This window comes from Rhinatrema bivittatum, chromosome 3 (assembly GCF_901001135.1).
Source record: "Rhinatrema bivittatum chromosome 3, aRhiBiv1.1, whole genome shotgun sequence".
NCBI classification, from domain to species: Eukaryota; Metazoa; Chordata; class Amphibia; order Gymnophiona; family Rhinatrematidae; genus Rhinatrema; species Rhinatrema bivittatum.
Window position 1 is genome coordinate 272,834,772 of NC_042617.1, and position 14,487 is coordinate 272,849,258.

The 14,487-nt window shown below is 40.3% G+C and overlaps 1 protein-coding gene across 7 annotated transcripts in view; it reads right to left on the bottom strand.

Moving 5' to 3' along the window:
• Positions 1–14,487, bottom strand: part of KMT2D (lysine methyltransferase 2D) — a 610,975-nt gene that overhangs the window by 20,571 nt on the left and 575,917 nt on the right. For all 7 annotated transcript variants that reach the window (XM_029594656.1, XM_029594657.1, XM_029594655.1 and 4 more), the window contains one exon: positions 248–356. In XM_029594656.1, the coding sequence (XP_029450516.1) occupies positions 248–356 (109 nt within the window). Of the gene's footprint in view, positions 1–247; positions 357–14,487 lie in introns of those variants that run through there.

Sequence of the window (14,487 nt, forward strand, 5' to 3'; positions counted from 1 at the left end):
TACTTCCTCATACCTTCAGCTCTACCAGGACCTTAAAGGATGGTCAACCGGGAGCCCTCCAAATGCTGCGCCAGTCCAGATATGTCTGCACCTGCTGGAAACAGAGAAATACTGACAAGGTTTACTATGGCACCAACTCATGTATTGTAAGCGATACCGCTGCTGGCAGGGATGTATAACCCACTCAGCTGGACTGGCATGACAGGACAAGAAATACATAAATAAAACATCTGTTAGTGGTCCTCACCTCCTCTCCTTTAGGGATCCTGCGGCTTGAGATGATAATGATCTTATCCTCCTTGTCAAAGGTCACGACTTCAGCCACACAGTTAGGGGCACAGGAGTGGTTAATGTACCTTCCAGTAAAGGAGACAAAGGTTATCGGTGAGATTACAGGACTTTAGTGCTGAACTAATGCCAGTACATCTGTAGTGCAGAGCTCTAGAAGTCATACTAGTCTGGAAGAAACCTTGGGTATTTGCAGTCAGAGTTCTTATTGGGGCAACATAAGAATTATGCAGGGATGATGTATACAGCATCATCCCTGCCTGCAGCATACAGAACTTTCCTCAGGTAAGTCTCTACAGCATCACCAATGGATAATTCTTATGTTGTCTGATAAAAGATATCACAGCCTATAAAGGATCCAGTGTGTGTGTGTGTGAAAGACAGATCTTTGTTGTATCTAAAGTGGCGCATTCGATATCCGGTTGTGTATGTAAGAAAGACAGGTGCATGAACTATCTGTGATGTGTGCATAAATGATATTCACAATATTTCATGTGTGCCTGATAGATCAGTTAGGTGTCAGTGATTACTTGATGCATTAGTGATGTACCTGCTGAGTGTTTGTCCTATATTAATGATAGATGTGTGAGCTAGAAGATAATTGCTTACTAGCTGTAACAACTTTTCTGATCAGAGCTGTACAATAAAGACAATCAAACTGATTTGGATAAGGAGCAATATCCTACAAGTGGTCAAGCTTCTATAATTGATAGATGGGATTTAGTCTTAGCAATGTGGACTGGAGTGGGCCAACCAATCTTTATCTTCTGGCATCTGCTATGTTGCAACAAGCCACACAGTTTGGTCATGTGACCCTAAGAAGGATGCAGGGCTCAGGGCGAATCAGCTGGATTGGGGGCCCTGCAATAGAAGAGTGGAGGTAAGGGAGCATTCCTCTGGGACTGGATTGAATGACCGAGGGACGGCGGTGGAAAGGTGCATCTGAACTGACATTGGTCCACTGCTGATCTTTCTGCAGCACAGGATATTGCTGTGCCTGGCTCTATGGTGCTCTTGCATGCCAACAGTTGCTGCAAGACTCCTGTAATAGACAGGAGAGGGAAGTGATTATCAGCACCAACAGAAAATTCTAGTGCTAGAAGCAGGGACTACTACAGCAGGTCAGAGCCCACTCCCAAAGCACGGGACGCAAGACAGAAGCCTCAATTCACCTCCAAAGACAGACATATCACCTTAAGTCTGACAACTCTTCCACAGCTTTCTAAAGAAATCTTTTATATACGCATTAGGGTTTCCTACATACCAGGCCTCCTGCTCTTCAGGTGCTTGTGCAGCTGAGCTAAACAACTAACTACAGTACCTGAACGTACTCTACTTTGAAGTGTCAGACCAGTCACAAGAGATGTAATATAAATAAAAAAATAAATAAATAAAATGTGGTATAAGACCATCTTCTAAAAGGAAGACAGGTGGCTCACTGTACTGCTGTCAAAGAATACTTACAGGTGAGCAAGTACCCTTTCTCCAACTGAAAACAGGTACAATGAGCTACCCCATGGGGACCACTTAGTTAAGGGCTGTCTTCAAATAAAAAGGGAAGAAACAAGTTTGCTTACCTGTGAACAGGGTTCTCTGTAGACAGAATGATGAATTAGCCATGACTCATCGGTAATATCATCTGACAGCACTGAATAGACCCATCTCTCAAAGCTCAGTAAATACTTTACTAAGAATACGCAGTAGTTCGAGTGCACACTGCTTCTTGAACCCCTCAGTCTTTTGAAAAGCTTAAGCTTAGAGAGATAGTTGATACTCTAGGGAGGTGGACAGATAATAAGCATAGCTAATTCATCCTGCTGTCAATGGAAAATCCTGTTTACAGGTAAGAAAACTTTGCTTTCTCTCTACAAGCAGGGCTGAATTAGCCATGATTCGTGCAGATTCCCAAGCTCAGGGTTGCACAGCAGAGAAATTACTGAAAAAAGCACCCAAACGGTGAAGAGTGGACGACTGAGACAACAGGCTATGCTAAACTGCTTGCCCAAAGCTACTGACTCTTCTTGATATGTTGTCCAGACAGTAGTGGGATGTGACAAGTGTGCACAAATGAACAAATTGAAGCTTTGCAAATGTCCTTAATAGAAGCGGCTCTGAGATGAGCCACTGAAGCTGCCATGGCTCTCACTTGATGAGCCTTGATAAAGTTCATAATCTGTAAGCCAGCTAGCACATAACAGTGTGCAATACTGTCTGCTAGCTAACTGGACAGGACAAACAGTTAAACATGATGAGGTTGAATCCTTCTCAAATATGCTAGAGCCTTCTTTAATTTAAAGAATGAAGAGTCTCTTCTCCTTTATGTGCATGCAATCTCGGAAAAAAGGTAGGCAGCCCAATAGCTTGCTTAATGTGGACGGTCAACACCATTTAAGAAATTTTGAGCGAGTATGCAGAACCACCCTACTGTGGAAGAACTGAAGGTAAGTGAATAGAAAACCAGTGCTTGTAATTCACTGCTATAAGGAGTTCAACTTTCCAAATGGGAAATTTCAAACTTGCAGACTTCAAAGGGAGGCTTCAAAAGTTGTGTTAGTACTATATTAAAGTCCCAAGGCACTGGTGGGTTTACGAACCGGAGGCTTGGAATACCAAAGTCCTTCTATATACAGTGTTGGAGCCACTTGGCAATAGTGATCACAACATGATCAAATTTGACTTAATAACTGGAGGGAAGACATTAACGAAATCTAACGTGACAGCATTTACATTTCAGAAGGGCGACTATGATAAAATGAGGAAAATGGTTAGGAAAATATTTAAAAGAAGCAGCAGCAAAAGTTAAGAGTTTATATCAGGCATGGACATTGTTTAAAAATACCATCTTGGAAGCCCAGACCAGATGTATTCCATGCATAAGAAAAGGTGGAAGGAAGGGTAAATGACTACTGGCATGGTTAAAAGGTGAGGTGAGAGAGGCTATAACAGCTAAAAGAATATCTTTCAAGAAATGGAAAAGGGATCCGAATGAAGAAAATAGGAAACAGCATAAGTACTGGCAAGCTAGATGCAAAGCATTTATAAGGCAGGCAGGCAAAGAGAATTTGAAAAGAAGCTTGCCGTATAAGCAAAAACTCACAATAAAATCTTTTTCAGGTACATTCGAAGTAAAAAGCCTGCGAGGAAGTCAGTTGGACCATTAGATGAACAAGGAGTAAAAAGGGCACTTAGGGATGACAAAGCAATAGCAGAGAGACTAAATGAATTCTTTGTTTCAGTCTTCACCGAGGAAAGATGTAAGACAGAGATGCATGCCAGAAATGATATTCAAAGATGATTCAGGAGAACTGAAAAATCTCAGTGTACCTGGAAGATGTAATAGGGCAAACTGACAAACTAAAAAGTAGCAAATCACCTCGACCAGATGGTATAAATCCCAGCGTGCAGAAAGAACTGAAAAATGAAATTGCGGACCTATTAGTAATTTGTAAACTATCATTAAAATCGTCTATAGACTGTTGCCAATAACACGCCAGTTTTTAAAAAGGGATCATAGGGTGATCTAGGAAACTCCAGACCAGTGAGTGACGTCTGTGCCAAGCAAAATGGTGAAAATTATCATAAAGAACAAAACTGATGGACATAAAGATAAGCATAGTTTAATGGGAAAAAGCCAACATGGATTTAGCCAAAGGAAGTCTTGCCTTACCAATCTGCTACATATTTTTGAGGGCACAAACAAACATGTGGATAAAGGTGAGCCAGTTGATATAGTGTATCTTAATTTCCAGAAAGCATTTGACAAATATCCTCATGAGAGATTTCTTAGGAAATTAAATGTCATGGGATATGGTGCTGTGTCCTATTATGGATTGTGAAATGGTTAAAAGATACAAAAACAGAGTACGGCTAAATGGTAAATTTTCTAAATTAGTACATAAGTACAGTCCTCTACCAACTGGTAATATGCTGTGATACCACCTCTTCAGTGAAAATTATCTCAGTGCTAAGACCTGAAGATCAAAAAGACAGAATAAGTACTGGAGTAAATCACCCAGGCTTCAGGAAAAGGGGTCTAGAGAACCAGACTGACACCAGGACAAGAACCTCTGCCACTTGAAGTTGTAGGACTTCCTAGCTGAAGGCTTCTTAGCTGATATCAATAATGTCTTCCACTCCCTTCTGGAGAAGCAATGAAGAAATTATTGCATGTTCAAAATCCATGGTGCGAGGGTCGGGGAAGATAGATTCGGGTGGCAAAACATGCCCTGTTCCTGCATCATGAAAGTCAGGTAAGTTCCCAGTGGAATAAGAGACTAAAATCGAATGAGAAAAGAAAATTACACCTGTGGTGGCCAAGCCAGAACAATGAGAATCATCCTTGTCTAGTGCCGAATGACTAAGACTTATCTGGAATTGGTAGATACAAATACAGTAGACAAAACATCCCAGTCTGGCAGAAAAGTATCCAAGGCTGAAGCATATCTATTCGGAGGCAGAGAGCAGAGCTCTTTGACTTCTTTGTTGCTTTCCAAAGCAATAGGTTGATCGCAAACTGTCCCCAGAGATTGAACAATGGTCTGCTATTCCTTGATCCAAAAACCTCTTGTGCAGTAACTGCTTGGTCAATCTGCTGGTGAATTCTGAACTCCTGGCAGGTAGGTCGCCTGCAGATGGGCCTCGTGACTGAGAGCCCATGCCCATATTCAGATGGGCTCCTGATAAGAGGGAGACTTCCACATTCTCGTCTGAAGATCCTGTAGCAGTTTGTGCACCAGAATCGCTGAGTCCGCAGGCAGTTGCAAGAACTGCAATAGTCCAAAAACAATGGTGAGGCAATGAAGTCTTACCTCATCAATTTGCTACATTTTTTTTGAAAACGTAAATAAACGTGGATAACGGTGAGCCAGTTGATATAGTGTATCTGGATTTTCAGAAATCAGATGACAAAATACCTCATGAGAGATACTTGTGGAAATTAAAAAGTCATGGGATAGGAGGCAATGTTCTATTGTGGATTGACAATTGATTAAAAGATAGAAAAGAGAAAGTAGGGTTAAATAGTTGATATTCTCAATGGAGAAAGGTGATAGTGGAGTGCCCCAGGGATCTATACTGGTACCAAAGCTTTTTAACATATTTATAAATGACCTAAAGATGGGAAAAATGAGTGAGGTGATCAAATTTGCTAATACAAAATATTCAAAGTTGTTAAATTACAAGAGGACTGTGAGAAATTGCAAAAGGACCTTAACAGACTTGGCATCCAAATAGCAGATGACATTAAATGTGGACAAGTGCAAAGTGATGCATGTAGGGAAGAACACCCCAAAATTATAACTCACAATGCAAGGGTCCACACTGGTAGTCACCACCAAGGAAAAGGATCTAGGCATCATTTTGAATTAGAGGTTGAGATCTGCTAATCAGTGTGCAGCAGTGGCCAACAAACAATAGAATGCTAGGAATTACTAGGAAAGGAATGGAGAATAAAACAGAGAATATAATGCCTCCAAATATATCACATCTTAAAAAAGATATAGTGGCATTAGAAAAGGTATAGAGAAGGGCGACCAAAATGATAACGGGGATGGAACAAGTCTTCATCTGGAAAAACTAAAAAGAGTTAGGGCTCTTCAGCTTGGAGAAGAGGCTGAGATATAATAGAGGTCTATAAAATGATGAGTGGAGTGGAACAGGTAAACACGAATTAGTTTACACTTTCAAAAAGCTCAAAGTCTAGGGGACATCCAATGACGTTACTAGACGATACAGTTAAGAGAACCAGGAGAAAATATTCTTTTTACTCAATGCATAATTAAAGTCTGGAATTTGTTGCCAGAGGATGTGGTGAAAGCTGTCAGTGTAGCTGGGTTTAAAAAAGTATGGACAAGTTTCTGGGGGGGGGGGGGGGGAGCGGGGAGTCTATAAATCTTTGGGTTATCCTGCCAAATAATTGTGACCTGGATTAGCTACTTTTGGAAACAGGATATTGGGCTTAATAGACCTATGGACTGACTCAGTATGGCAAACCTTATGTTATGTTATATCTGTTCTTGGATCAATCTCTTTCTGTACATTGATGTTAAGCACTTTTACTAAGCTGTCCAATAATTTGGAGTAGTAGAGATCTTTAGGAGGAGAAGTACGCTGAGGCAAGTCAATAAGGGTTCTGATGGAATTCCTGTAGAATCCTCTTCCACTCCTGACCAAGGGGAGTTGCTCAGCCACGACCCTGATGAAGAAGGTGGTGATGGGATGGAGACCTCTCTTGCTTCGGAGGGGATCCTCCAGGGACTGAGCTAGATAGGGATGAAGCCCTCTTTATATCCTTTGATAGATGGACCCACTCTGTTTAAGAGATAAATCTTGCCTCACTTGCTGTGGGCTTAAGCCTATAGCTGGCAACTCCTGTGATGAGGCATGCTCTGGCATCGAACTAGGTGAGTCTACCTTTCAGTACAGTTTGTTGCTCAGTGGAAATAAGACCCACAAAATATCTTCCAATCTTTGAGAGGTGAGCTCCAAGCTCTCCCTGGTCTTTCAGTATTAATGAGGCAAAGAAATTCCTCACTAATTCTGTTAACTGATCCATAGGCCAAGATGCTCTTTGGGCTGGGGGTGGAGGGGATACATCATCTTCAGAAACCCATATGGTTTATTCTTCACCTTACTATAGCACTGCCAAAGTACTCCGCTCCAAAGATGGCATCACCACTGGCTCAGACACTCAGCGCTGATGGAACTGGAAAGTCTTCCACGCTTGCAGAGATCGGACTGGTGTCCTTCAAAATTAATAAAGCTAGCAAGCGAGGGCCTAGCAGCTTGAAAATCAATTATAAATTCCTCCCTCATTGAGGGATTGTTTCCTACTGATATAAACAAAAGTTGTAAACTAGCCATTAATAAAACAGACAAATATGAAACTACTGCTGTCTCCCCAATATCCTTTTTCTACAGAAATTTATGGAAGTGTCAGTAAGAGCTGAACTGAATGAATGGCTAGAAGAGAAAAAAAAATGACTGGGCCCATATCAATATGGATTTAGAAAAGGTCACGGAATAGAAACTGTCCTAGTCGTCCTGCTAGCTGACATCCTGAGATATTGTGATAGAATCCAGGCAGCAATGTTGGTGCTGTTGGATTTCTCTGCAGCATTTGACACTGTTGGTCATAAGATCCTGTTATCTAGACTAGCAGAAGCTAGGTTAAGCAGCAAGGTCCTATAATCTGGTTCATTTTCTTTCTGTCGGACAGGAGATGAACTGTTCGCTTCGCTAACACTACATCAGCCCCTTGGATATTAGACCGTGGGGGTCCCCCAAGGCTCCATACTGTCACCAGTGCAATTCAATATATACCTCAATCTGGCACAGCAGATCTAAATTTTTGACATAAAAGCCTGTACAAATGTTTATGATGTCCAACTCATGCTATCAATGAACCCAGACCTACTAACAGGTATAAATACGCTAAGCACGTCTCATTGCCATCCAAGAATTGACAAAACACAACAAACTTCCTCTGAATTCCAACAAGCAGGCATTTAATATTAGAATCCCCACCTAGGTTAGTGACATTCTCAGTCCGAAAATATTCCCCCCATTCTCGGGCAGCTGTTTGTTTTATAACCTATTAATGATTGCTGTTTTATACTGTATTAAAACTATCTACAATTTTTATGTAACCCAGCTCAACCCTTGGAGGGCGTGGGAAATAAATACTTTTAAATAAAACAAAACAAAATTGAGATTCTTTAGGTACAAGACAGACAAGTTTCAGACCTAAAAATCCCATTTGGAACCTATAAGCTCCCATTAAAAACCTAAGTAAAAAAAACCTCAAAGTCATACTAGAATCAGAACTCAACATATTCCTGCAAATCTAGGCAACAGTAAAGAGTTGCCATTTTCAACTCCAGAATATATGAAGACCATGCCCACTCATCAAAAAGATAAACCTACTCAAAGAGGTGCATACCATGGTTAACTACACAACATGACTATTGCAATGTAGTTTACAAAGGTCTAACAGATAAAGCCCTCCATAAACTCGATAATATAAAACGCCACTGCACGACTGATAGAAGGATGCAAAAAGCACGACTACATCACACCCATTCTATAGAAACTAAACTAGTTACCAATACCATGCAGAACGAAATTCAAAATGCTAACACTGATGTTCAAAGGTTCTAGAGAAGGACCTACCTACCTGAGCGAAAGGCTATCTGTATACATGTCTTCTAGACCATTAGGGATATGATGACAGAAAAAGACCATATCGCCCATCTAATCTGCCCAATTTATCTAGCCTTACAATTCCCATCACTGCCTCAGGAATTCCCTATATTTAACCCATACTTTCTTGAACTCAGATACCATTTTCATCTCCACCACCTACGCTGGGAGGCCATTCCATGCATCCACTACCCTTCCCTGTAAAGAAATATTTCCTAGCATTACTCCTGAGTCTACCCCCTTTCAACCCTCATTTCAAAAAGCCTTGTTCTGGAGCCTCCTTTCATTGAAAGAGGCTAGCCTCCTGTGCATGGAAACTTTTGAGGTATTTAAATGTCTCTATCATCTCTCTCCTATTTTGCTTTTCTTCTATGGTACACTTTTAGATCTTTAAGTCTATCCCCATATGCTTTAGAATGAAGACCACTGATCATTTTAGTAGCCACCCTCTAGACCAACTCCAACTGGTTTATATCTTTTTGAAGGTGCAGTCTCCAGAATTGTATACAGTACTCCAAATGAGGTCTCACCAATCTATTCAGGGGCAATACCACCTCCCTTTTTCTGCTGACCATTCCTCTCCGAATGCAGCCACCTGTTTGGCCACCTTAAGATCAGATACAATCACCCCCAGATTCTGCTCTTTTGTGCTTAGAAGAATTTCATCTTCAATACAGTCTCTCTCTCTTTGGTTTTTACATACTAAATGCATTACTCTGCATTTTTTGTTTAAGATTAAATCTTAGCTGCCAGTCTGTAGACCATTTCTCGAGCTTCAAAGATCCCTCCCTCATGTTTTCCACTCCTTCCTGGCTGTCTACCCTGTTGCAGATTTTGGTGGTACTATCAAAAAGACAATCCTTCCACTATGTTGCTCACGAAAATGTTGAAAAGAACTGGTCTCAAGACTGAACCTTGAGGCACACTGCTGGTAAAGCTCCCCTCCTTACTTGGATCCTTAAAGTCAATTCTGTTATCAAAAGAAACTGATGGAACAGATACCATAACTGATCCTTCGAGAGCTGCATCTACCCCCCCCCCCCCCCCCAAAAAAAACAAAAACAACTCCAAGAAATGCAGGAATACTCCAATTTCAGGAAGCAAATAAACGCTTAGCTCTTCAGTCAGGCCTTTGATAGTATTTTTGCATGTTTAGTTTGCTAAGTGACTATACACACTGCCTAGCATTGTCTAGAATGCTTAAACACACTGGTACAAACACAAAGATGGTGCCCTTGTGATATTACGGTCTGGATAGAAAAGGTGAGTCTGAGCCATGGGAACTTTACGCACCATGAAAGAGGATGGCACTTGCAGTGACGTGGCCCTGTTCCTTCTTTGGTGTTGAAGAGAAGCCTGGTGCGGAGCACTGCCTGAGAGCCAAATTCAGCTTTAATGGCTCTAGCAGGGCCTGCTCCAGAGCCATAGGATTCTTCTAACACCACAAGTCTTTTTACCTTGCTCAATCACTGACCTTACAAAGATCTGGGAACTAGTGCCACAGTGGGTAGAGCTCTCCTGACAAAGCGGGGAATAGGGGGTGAGAAACGCTGGCTGTCTCAATATGCCATAAACCTGAAAATGTTCCACTCTGGGAGAATGAATGACTCCAATGCCCCAAACCTCTACCAGGGCTTACTTTTTAGGACCCTTCTGAGGTCCCACATTTTCCAAGTCCAAGACTGCCCTGGGAGCCACGGAGCCACAGTTGTATCAGTTCACCATATCATGATCTAGGATCAGGTGCTTGTAGCACAGCTCATGGGCATTAGTGATGGACATTTGGTGTCCGCAGATGCTGCTGCTGCTGCTAAACAAGTTTCTTGGATGTTTGCTAGTCCTTCTGTTGTGGACAATTCACTTGCTCTGGTTGTTCCCATTACAAGTATTTTCTTACATCAATCTAAAGCACCCTTATATTTTACCGGGATGATTTACTTGCACAACTAAGTGATAGTATGTCCATATAATTTAATTTATGTGGGCCAAACCAGATGTGAAGTTCTGGTAGAGAGGCTGCTCCGTTGCTATCTCATTGGAAGGAGTTGTCTCATACTATCAAAGAAGTCAGGTTTTTTTTGTGAGTAAACAGATGACTCAGGATAGATAGAGGGAGTTATATCTCCTGTAGGTTACGTCAGTGTGAACGCTTCAGTTTTCCATGGAACACTTTAGCGTCCCATGGATTGAATGGGCAGTGTTTTTGTGATAAGTACCCATGATAGTTCTTTTCTAATAGGAATTGAGTTTTGGATATAATGACCAATCTGAATGAGGATTTTGATTGGTTGTTTCATGAAGCCCATCCCCGTAAACAGGCTGCGGAGCATTGATATTTATATAGCTCTTTGCACGAACATCAGACTGTTGACACAGTAGGTTGTATGAGATGCCTTGCCCTTACCAATACATTATCCTGTTCGGTTGAATTATGTTAGTATGTGTAAAATTTTGCTATGGGAAGTTCTGTATTATAGCAAATATGATTAACTATGATATGTTTTAATAAGGCATAATATATTCATTTCTGGTAGTGAAAATGGAAGGATCTTTCCTTGTGTAAAGTGAAACAGTTTGGAGATGCATCTATATGCTGACATTGACCAGCAATAGTACAGCGAGGCATATGGTATTTATCTGGAGGTAAATCATAACGTTAGTAGGTGTTTGGTTATGGGGATTTTTATAGGGTATTTTGCGAGGTGAAACAGGGGACCCTGGTCAAGGGTTACTTCATTATTGGGTATTGTCCTAACAAATTATATATGAAGATAGGACAATACCCAATAACGAAGGAAGACGAGCACAGAGATGTTTGGGGGCTGTTTATGTACTTTAGAGAAATAAGAATTTAAGGAACAGCTTGTGAAGAGCATTGTGAAACTAATATGTTGGGATCACTGAGGATTGATTTTTTTGGTTTAAATGTGTGGTATGAATGGTGGTAATATGGATATGGAGCAGCAATTTATTTTTTGGTGGCGTACTTATCAACCATGGGGGTTGAATGGGAAGCCTTTTATTGAATTAGTTGGGGTCATATCTATTGAGCACCATGAACTCCTTGAAAGATTTATTGAGGGACAGATTGTAGTTATTATGGTGTGTGTTTATTGGGCGTGGCCTTTGGGGGATATGTCGGGAGTGAGTATAGTTAGGGCTTGCATTGAGCATTGTGTGCATGGGGAGGGTGTTGCAAGTGATTGGTTGGCCTTTGTGTACGTGATGATGTTTAGCACGTCCGATAGGTGTGGCCTTTGGGTAAGATGTTTGTGTGCGTGAGGAGGTGTGTTGTGAGTGATTGGTTTTGTACTTCTGTGATTGGTTCTATGCGTCTGTGGGCTTTACTATGTTTAGCGCGTCCGATAGGTGTTCCTATCGGGTGAATGTGCGAGAGGAGGTGTATTGTGAGTGACTGGTTTCTTACTTTTGTGATTGGTTCTATGCGTCTGTGAGCGTTACTATGTTTAGCGCGTCCGATAGGCGTTTCCATCGGGTAAATGCAGGTGAATGGTGATTAGATTCATGGTGTGTGTAGGTAATTTTCATGTGAGATGTGGGTATTTTGATTCGGATGAAGCCTATATGGAGGAAGTTGATTGGTTTTGAGATCCTTTAAATATCCGGTCGGGTAAGGGAGCTTGTTGGTGAAGGAGTTGTGAGCTATATTGGAGGTGGAAATATCGGCAGTTGGTGAGCTGGAATTAAGATGATGTAGAGGCATTCCCTTCCTGGTGGTCACTGTTTTTGAATAAAATTAGTGAATATTTTTGATCTGCATGAATTGAGTTGACGGGTCTCTTGGATTGTGTTGGGTTTATGGGTTTTTATATATATATATATATATATATATATATATATATATATATATAATACATATATATATATATAATACAATTGACACAACCACTCAATCTCAAAATAGTACAGTCTCCATTACATCCCTATATATATATAAAAAACAAGGTTGGTTTGCATTTTCAGATAAGATCTGTCTGATAGTACCTCGATAGGTGCGGTGATGTCTGGCAGTGTATGAATCGTTTAACGCACTGGAGTCATTTCATTCATGTGAGGTGTGTAGCTCGTCTATTAAAGCTTGAGTTTAATTATGGGAGTATAGGGATGTAATGGAGACTGTACTATTTTGGGATTGAGTGGTTGTGTCAATTATATTTTCTATCTTTTTCTAGTGGATATTGTGAAAGCTAGTAAGTGAATGGTGTGGACATGTATTGGGGACTCTTTAATCAAGTAAGCTGGTTTTAAAGGTGGAATATATTATGTGGTGTTTAATCAGTGGATGGTGGTTACGCGGTGGAGATATTAATTGATTTTTCATATATATGTCCTAGGAGTTCGCTTATGAGTGGAGTTAATACTGAGATATTCAGGAGGTGGTTATAGATTTCCCCTGAACGGGTGAAACAAGGCACCTTGTTGGGGTGAATATCGGTAAAGAAGGGGAAAACAACATCGCTAAGAAGGAGTGAACATCGTTAAAGACAGGGGTGAATATCATTGAAGAAAGGGGCAGAATCCTTTGGCATTTGAAGAAGATATATGAACATCTTTAGATTTTATAGGATTAAGTTTTTTATGAATGTATGAAGTGTGAATGTGGATAGTATGTATGGGGTAATGGGTTAGTACATGTCCAGTATTTTAAATAAAAATGTTAAATTGTAATGTGATGATTATATTGACATATCCACTCCAGATTGGTATGCATTATGATGATAATGTGTTTGTAATAAATTTTGTTGATGGTTATTAGGGTATGAAATGTAATAAATCAATGACCGTATTTTTGTAATAAATACATGTCATGTTTACAAATGGAAGAAGTGCAATAAATTAATAAACAACATTTTATAAAATACATGTGTATACAAAAAATTAAAAAAATTACATATTGTATAATGTGGGTTGAAATTAGAGGGGTAAAGTCACAAGGTTATGGTTTTTCATGATTCCCATTGTGATGTATGATTGTTAGTATAATTAGGGGATCTAATACTTTCTCTCGTGGATTGGTACCATATAAGGTAATATGGATTGGTCATATGACTATTTGTGGATGTAGTTGATGTATGTTTATAGTGTTTTAATTATGTGTATAAGTGATAAGGGTATCATGCTATTTCGCTGTTGTATTATAAATGATGTATTGTATTGTAGAAATTTGTGCATATGTTGCAGAAGAAACTGAGCATCACACGTGTTAGCTTTTGCCTTTATTATTAATGGTGATATATGTATTGGAAATGCAAATGTTTTAACATTTATACGAATATTATGATATTGAGTATTACAGTTCTCATTAATGAGTTCTTAATATTACATGATTGTAAAAAGAGTATATGGTGGATAGGTCACTAGGGCTTGAAGCTCACTTATTTTTCATGCTGAAGTTATAGCTATTAAGAAGTGACTTTTACGTAATGTACTTTAAGTCCTTTGATGCCATGGGCATAAAGGGGTACATCACTTGATGTAGTACTACATTAAGATGCCATTGCAGTTCCTCCAGATCACAAGGAAGTGACGTCATGCCTCAAGCTGGCCACCTGAATTGCAAGCTCCTTACACCTTCAGATAAATATCCTGAAATCGCAACTATCCTGATAGCCAGCGGAATAATAGGATCTGTGGAGAGTGAGAGATACTTAGAGATTGGCATGGAAAAAAATTCCAGTCAAAGCACTTCTCCTTCGCGTCTGTGGCAGAGCTCAATGAGGAGAGCCAATGGGGCAGAGATCAATGATAATGGCGCAGATGAAGCAGGCCACGAACTGAAAGCAGCAGTTAAAAAGCATGCTTACCCATGCTGATTTTCAGAGTTGGTTCTCTGAATTGAGAAGTAATATGGAAGCTATTAAACTGGAGATCCTAGCCACAGTAACTGTGCTTAGAGATTATATTATGGATTTGGGAACCTGTGTTGAAATAACAGAAGGCCATTTGGATTCCAATGACGCAGTACTGCAGAAACAGTCA